We start from the raw sequence: 7,967 nt of genomic DNA on the forward strand, positions 1-7,967 counted from the left end.
TGAGATGGGGACGACAACTAAAGGGAGCAGCTGAAAGAAGGCAGCCTACAAACTACTATGAATGAGAGTGTGACGACACGATTGGCTCGTGTGTTAAAGATGGTGAAGATTCAAAGATTTCTATTCGGGATTCTGCCTGTCATGTCTCTCAAAGTTTGCATGACATCACATCAGGCCCGTGTGAGAGCAGTGGTGACCATGTGTTCTGATGCAGGAGTATTTCTTGGAAGATGTCCTGCTCTGTGTAACGTAAAAAGAACGACTTCACCATCTGAGTTTATGTGGAAACTCTCATATGAGTTGCTGTTTGTGTAAACCACTCTGTGTCTTCCTGTTAACATGTCAGTAAGTGCTTCTGTAAATAAATTTAATAATTCATAACATGAGGGAGCATCAGGTACCATTAACGTGTCGATAAAAGCACTCGTGTCGTCAGTGCGGCGCTCTCAGCACATCGTTTGAAGATCTTTATTAGAAATTTGAGCCAACGACGTCAACATGAGTGCATTGTCATTCAATTAAAGCAGTAAAATGAAAATATTTACTTTAACTCGTTTTCGTCAAGTAAACTTTGTAAAAGCTGTTTTTAATGAGCTCCGTGCTGACGAGCTACAAATTAATGTTCAAGCAGCCGTAATAACTGACAGATGATGCGTTTCTCCATCAGGGTGTTGGCGTCTCTAAACCTGCCAGCTGCTCTGGAGGATCTGTCAGGAGACTCCATCCCACAATCCATTGCTGAGAAGGCCAGGAACGTCGTGCAGCACGGAGGACTGCAGAGCATCGAGCAGCTCATCAAAGACCTGCCCGAGCTGTTGACCCGCAACAGAGAGATCCTGGATGAGGTCGGTGACGCGAGCAGACACGTGCCCTCTGACCTTCCTGCTCGCAGCGACCCCAAAATCTGTTTAACAAAGCGAAGAAGCCGCTTTTAGAACAACAGGCTGCAAACAGCTTGTTCGTCATATGGCTTTGCTTTCTTCAAAACGTAGCATATGAATCCTGGCTTGGACGCCGCGAATGTTGGAGTTTTCTACCACCATTATTACCAGAAGAGCGTATTAATGCTAAAAAAAACTCTTAATCGTTCCTAGTGGCGGAAATCCCAGATCCGCATCATCACAGGAATCTAATCCACTGATCGTTGGGCCAAGGACTGTCTGTCCACCGGCTTCAGCCAACCCATTTTTTAAACATCATGCTGACAAACAAATAAACAGATGGGAGGGAAAACATAAAGCACAATCTGCCTCCAAGTTTGTTGGCAGAGTTGAAAAGTCCAAACTGAAATGCCCTAATTTTCCTAAAAAGTAGTCATTAATGAGACTAAAAGGAGGTAAAAAAAAAAAAAAAAAAAGACGAAAATACAATTGAGCTCGCCAAAAAATGACTATTATTTGAGATTTTAATTTTTTATATATTGAGTTTTTATTTTTAATTAAACTGCAGTTTCAGTTTTTTTATTTAACATGCATGTTGAGTGATCATTAAAAAGTACACGAGGCAAACAAATATGGACGAGCAAAGTTTATAATCACTGATGTAATAATCGCTGCTTCGTGTGTCTCAAGTGTGGCAGTTTCTGAAAACACATGAATGAATGAATGAATGTCTTTTATTCGAGCAACCAAATAATAAAGTTATTGTAATGTACAATTACACAAAAAAAGAAAAAACAAGTTTAGCTCGAAAAGGAGTGGGATGAAGACAAGCTTTTTAACTCCCACCCCTACAATCTTATCTGAGTTTTAAATTTTGTAGTTGCGCAGTACATTTAAATATTTGTGACATACAATTACGGTTATAAAATTATCGCATTGTCATAATTACGACATACAGTAGTGTAAATATTTAGCATCAATAATACAGTCTTTGTTACCACCGCTGAATATCACAGTCATCACCATCATGGTCATTACATCCTCTCCGTATATTATTTATATTTTAGCTATGAAAATATCAATGAAGTTTGCTTCCATTGTATAGTTGTAACTTCATCAATTTTACTTTTAAGAATTAATTCTGGTCTACTGTTTCCTAATAATGGAGATAACAGTAATAACAACAGCGTAAGACAATAATCAACAGTGTCCATTTCAACTCTACAAAATAATTGTTTATATAAGTATTTGTTGTTAACATTCTATATATAAACAAAGAAAAAAGAAAGAAATAATACAAAGAATATATTATTATTTACTATCATCGATAAACAATCACACACTCGATTCCTCTTTGTACCTTGACAATATACATTTTTTGTACCTCGATTTAAACAGATGAATATTTGGACATTGCTTGAGCTCTACATCCATTCTGTTCCAAAGTTTCACTCCACACACAGACACACACAAACTTTTCCTGGTAGTTCTAACTATCTGCCTTTTAAAGTTACTACATCCCCTCAAATTGTAACCTCCTTCTTTATGTGTAAAGAGCTTTTGGATATTTTCTGGCAGTATACCCTTATTTGCCTTATATAGGAGTTGAGCAGTCGAGAATTAAACTAAATCAATCAATTTTAATAGTTTTGACTGCAAAAACAAAATATTAGTGTGACTATAATATCCTACCTTTATCCTACCATTAAACCCAAAGAATACATTATTCTTATAGCACATTTTTGTAGTATAGCCAGGTGATGCAGAGAACTTTTGTAATTATTGCCCCACACCTCTACACAATAAGTCAAGTATGGTAGGACTAGTACACAGTATAACAAAAACATTGCATGGCAGTTTAAGAAGAACTTGGCTCTATTTATGATTGAGATACTTTTGGACACTTTATTTTGTATATGTCTGATGTGTGATTTCCAGCATAATTTGCTATCAATCATTACTCCCAAGAATTTTATTTCTGATACTACGTCTATGACTACACCATCTATTTTTATCACAGTATCTTCATTTACATTGTAATTCCCAAAGAACATTACCTTGGTTTTACTCAAATTTATAGATAATTTGTTAACATCCATCCATATTTTTAATTTCCTTAACTCGTTGTTAATGTTAAGTACTAGGTCACTATGGTCGTCGTTAGAATAAAAAAATATTGGTGTCGTCAGCAAATATAACTAATTTTAATAACTTTGATACATTAAATATGTCGTTTATATAAAGGTTAAATAGAGTTGGTCCCAGAACTGATCCTTGTGGCACTCCACAGCTAATGCCCAAATACCCCGATTCAAATTCGCCCATCTTCACATACTGCTGTCTCTCAGTCAAATAACTTTGGATCCATTTCAAGGCCACTCCCCTAATACCATATCTGTCTAATTTTTTAAATAATCTGCTATGATTAATCGTATCAAATGCTTTCTTCAAGTCAATAAATATCCCTGCTGCATGTCTTTTTCTATCCAGACTGTTGGTTATCTCTTCTATTGCATCAATGATAGCCATTGAAGTTGACCTTCCTGTCCTAAATCCGTACTGACTTTCATTGATTAGTTTATGTTTGTCAATAAATTTACCTAGTCTATTATTATAAAGTTTTTCTAATATTTTAGAAAACTGCGGGAGCAGGGACACTGGTCGATAGTTAGTGAAGATGTGTTTGTTTCCACTTTTATATATGGGTATAACTTTAGCTATTTTCATTTTCTTTGGGCATTTCCCCGTTTGAAATGATAAATTACATATATAAGCTAGAGGTCTGGCAATGCTATGTATGATTCGTTTAACTAATGTCATATCTATACCAAAACAATCAGTAGAGGTCTTGTTCTTACAGTTGTTAACTACATCTAAAATATCTAATTCAGTAACTCCCGACAAGAACATAGTCTTTGAATTTATTTCTATCAGTGACATTTCGCTGTGATTACTTTTTGGAATTGTTGTAGCCAGCTCCGGTTCCACATTTACAAAAAAGCTGTTAAAACACATGCCACAATGACAGGATCTCACCAGCTGTATAAGCAATTTTTCCGTATCCTGACATTATAATAACAATAATAAGAATATCCAAATAGTCTAACAGATTCCTCATGTGTCATCAGGACCTCCCCAACATGATACATATTCAAACCCGTTTGAAAACCCACCTTTAGAATCGGTTCTGATTACTTTTTTGTATCATTTCTTACTCGGGTTTCCTCATTTTATGTGTCTTTAAACTCTGTTATCTTATGCTGGTGTTATGTCCTCTCATTATTTTAGATGTACAGCACTTTTGTGCTAATCGATATGTATCGGTGGTGTTTTTGTCCTCTCAGCGTCTTTGTGTTCTCGTCCTTTAGTCTCTGAAGATGCTGGACAATGAAGAGACGACCGACAACGAGCTGAGGACCAAGTTCAGCCAGCGCTGGAGCAGAACTCCCTCTGGAGACCTCTACAAGCCCCTTCGAAGCGGTATGCCAAGGAAGATTGTTGCTCTCATTTGTTGTTGGTGTTGGGCGCTTTTTAAAAAAAATTTATTTATTGGGGCCATTACACACTGAGCGCGCTGCAAAAGAACAACAGGAAATTCCTAATTTATTGGACACAAACTTGTCGTGCAAGTTTATGCGCTGTAAAAAGCCCTCTCTTAGTCCCTCTAATCCTCTCCCTACACAGAGGGCGCTAACTTCCGCAACATCTTGGACAAGGCAGTGCAAGCCGACCAGGTGGTGAGGGACCGCTACAACACCCACTGTGACATGATCGCCCTGCTGTGTAAACCAGAGAACGAGCTCAACGCCGCCATCCCCTCTGCCAACCCGACCAAGACACTACAGGGCAGCGAGGTCTGTCTGACATCTTTACATCTTTGTTTGTGAGCTTAAATATTGGGAATGTGCTTTTTTTTTTTTTTTTTTATGTGTGTGTCCCATAAACGTCGACTCCTGCTGCACAGAAACCCCCGGTGGACATTGTGTTCCTTATGGCCCTTTACCTCCTCCCCTCACTGCCTCCCTTTTTCTTTTCTTTTCTTTTTTTTTTTTGCTGATACTGTGTTGTGTTTCACTGGGGAGCTCAAATAACTAAGCAAGCAGAACTGAAAGAACTGCACCTCTCTCCAGCTGCTGGACTCACTGTAACGAGGGTGAGAGGTTAATGTCGGACTGTGGAAAAGTCATGTGTCTACCTTCCCCTGTAGGTAGTGAACGTGCTGCGCTCTCTGCTCGCTCAGCTGGAGGAGGTAAAGAAAGAGAGGGAGACTATCGAGGGAGAGATCAAGTCCGTGACCTTTGACATGTCCACCACCTTCCTGACGGCGCTGGCTCAGGATGGAGCAATCAATGAGGAGCAGCTGTCGCTGGGCCAGCTCGACCAGCTGTACGGCAGCTACAACCAGCGAGTGCAGGCCAGCCTCCGCACACAGGAAGAGCTGCTGGGGAAAGTTCAGGTACAGGCAGCTTTGGTGGGAAGTGTGCGGGTTTTATGTGTGTTTATTGCTTAAATTGGGTCAGAATTCCCTCACGGGAATGATGCTTTAACTGTATCGGATTAAAAGAATGTATAGATGGACATAAAGTGCATACATAATAAAAGGAGTCGGAGGTTAACCGTCCTCTCAACCTGCGATCTGCTTCCAGACGTCCCACCAGGAGTTCAGCAGCCTGAAGCAGTCCAACGCAGACTCCAACCAGAGGGAGGAGGTCCTCAAGAAGCTGGCCTCGGCCCACGACAGCTACATGGAGATCAGCAACAACCTGCGCGAGGGCACCAAGGTACGTGCTCAGCAGAACAGCGGGACCAGCCGTGCCGCAGCGATGCATATCTTTTGTCAGATGTGCTCTACTTTTGTGCGTCCCAAACCGGGTTAGTTATTTTTGTCCCTGTTTGTTTCTCCCCGCTCAGTTCTACAACGACCTGACAGAAATCCTGCTCAAGTTCCAGAACAAATGCAGCGACATCGTTTTTGCCCGTAAGACGGAGCGCGATGAACTCCTCAAGTACGTACCCGCACGGTCATTCCAAGCTGGCCAAGAAGGAAGACTGTTTTTGCAGTTGGGTTCTGTTTTATTTTATTTGTGATGTTCGATTTTTGCTCTCAGGGACCTGCAGCAGAGCATCGCTCGAGAGCCCAGCGCTCCAGCCTTCAACGTTCCCGCCTATCAGAGCACTCCCGCTGCCCCCTCCGGCCCCGCCGCCCCGGCTCCTGGACCGACCCCTGCACCCAGAACCGTTTTTGTAAGCGGATACTCAGCCCAGCATTGAATATTATCAACATCTGTCAGTCGTGTGCTCATCTTTCTGTTCTCTCCCTCTACGTCTTCCAGCCTGTGCAGCCTCAACAACCCGAGTCAAAGCCCCAGCCCCCAGCCAGGCCACCTCCACCAAGCGTGATCCCTCAGGCAGCCTCCACCACACCCGCCAGCTCACAACCTGCTGCCGCTCCCACTAACAACCCACCACCCATGGCACCCCAGGCCCAGGGACCACCTTACCCCACCTACCAAGGCTACCCTGGGTCAGTTTTCAAATCTGTCTTCTCTGTTTTTTGTTTTTTTTCCCAGTGGATTTCTCAGATCTGAGCACCTCATTTGGTCCTTAAAGTGACAAAAAAAAAACTGCTGCAGGTTGACCGGTTCGCATTCTCATTGGTGCATGAAATATCTTCTCAGTAAACATGGAGCAATTAAAAATCTATAGATGGTCTTTAATTTTACCAGCTGCAAATGCCATTAAACCCAAACTCAGTTCTAGCTCTGTATACTGATGCTAGAAGAGGGCGTTACTTGCTTCATTATAACTTTTAAATGAAGTCTGCAACCTTTGACTCTGAAGTGTTTTGATTATACAATGTTTGAAGTTTGTCTCGTCTGTTGTCTTTTCCCTGCAGGTACTACCAGATGCCTATGGGCTACAATCCTTATGCTTACGGCCAGTACAACATGCCCAACATGCCCTACATGCCCTACCAGACTCCGGGTCAGGGAGGATACCCAGGAACTGCTCCAGCAGGACAGCCCTACCCAGGCTACCCCCAACAACCCCCTCAGCAACAGCCCTACTACCCTCAGCAATAACTCCCCTCTTCATCCCCGTATTCCTCACATGTTAACACCAAATTAAAAAACAAACAAACAAACATCCCCAGCAATAACACTTCAATCCCATGGGCTCCTCCACTCGTCTTACACTTTTTCTCCTCCTGACAGCAGCTGTGTGAAGGTGGAGCTGCTGAAAAGCCTTTAACACTTTTCTGTAACTCATCTTTCTTTTTGTTAAGCGCATGTTTTTCTGGATCCTGGCAGCACTTTTCCCTAAAACTGTTTCAGCTTTCATCAGTGCACTAACACCTCCTCCTCCTCTTTATTTTTTTATGTACTCATTTTCTAAAAGTTTTGTTGATTAAATTAAACCCTTAACCTCTTTCCGATGATAACTGACTCTTTGACTGAGGTGGACTGCTGTAACAACACTCATCGAGGCGCACAGAGCGGCTCTTCATTTCCTCGCTGGAGACTGTGCATCTGTATTGACTCAATCAAATCTCCCAGCGCATCTATATTAACTATATTACTATTTTTGTAATGAATACTGATGCTTCTCTGATGTATAAATCTATAAAAAAAACAACAAGAGAAAAACGAATGGCCGGTAGGTTTTCTAATGTAGATGACTGTTTTTGTTTCTCTTTCACTCTTTCCTCTCGCTCTCTCACCCCGGGAATGTGGGTTTATTTCCGTGTTACAATCAAGAGGCTGTACAAGTGGGAGAAATGGCTCTGCTATATAAATATATGTATAAATAAGACTCTGTATGTGATTAACCGAGACACTCTGTGTGCGCCACTCCTGCTCTTTGTGTTTTTGTTTTTATCCATCACCTTTGAGATTAAAAACAACAGCAACTAGACGCCATTTGTTTGTCTTTATGTGTTTCAGATGTCTTTTATTTATTGATTTATTTATTTTTTCCTCTCCTTAAACTGTGGAGGTTTGTAAAGCAGCCAGAAGAGGGCAGTCCTGCAGTTCACAGGGGAGGGGGAGGAGGGGGTGTGAAGCAGCACTACCTGCCGTTGTTGTT

The 7,967-nt window shown here is 41.5% G+C and overlaps 1 protein-coding gene across 2 annotated transcripts in view; it reads left to right on the plus strand.

The window, feature by feature from the left end:
- Positions 1 to 7,692, plus strand: part of pdcd6ip (programmed cell death 6 interacting protein) — a 19,017-nt gene extending 11,325 nt beyond the window's left edge. For both annotated transcript variants that reach the window (XM_026157034.1, XM_026157035.1), the window contains exons 10-18: positions 668 to 845; positions 4,250 to 4,361; positions 4,566 to 4,735; positions 5,089 to 5,337; positions 5,528 to 5,662; positions 5,793 to 5,887; positions 5,990 to 6,125; positions 6,215 to 6,405; positions 6,778 to 7,692. In XM_026157034.1, coding sequence (XP_026012819.1) covers positions 668 to 845; positions 4,250 to 4,361; positions 4,566 to 4,735; positions 5,089 to 5,337; positions 5,528 to 5,662; positions 5,793 to 5,887; positions 5,990 to 6,125; positions 6,215 to 6,405; positions 6,778 to 6,964 — 1,453 coding nt within the window. In that variant the 3' untranslated portion in view covers positions 6,965 to 7,692. The remainder of the gene's footprint in view (positions 1 to 667; positions 846 to 4,249; positions 4,362 to 4,565; positions 4,736 to 5,088; positions 5,338 to 5,527; positions 5,663 to 5,792; positions 5,888 to 5,989; positions 6,126 to 6,214; positions 6,406 to 6,777) is intronic.
- The last annotated feature ends 275 nt before the right edge of the window (positions 7,693 to 7,967 follow it).

This window comes from Astatotilapia calliptera, chromosome 22, assembly GCF_900246225.1.
Source record: "Astatotilapia calliptera chromosome 22, fAstCal1.2, whole genome shotgun sequence".
In the NCBI taxonomy this organism is placed as follows: Eukaryota; Metazoa; Chordata; class Actinopteri; order Cichliformes; family Cichlidae; genus Astatotilapia; species Astatotilapia calliptera.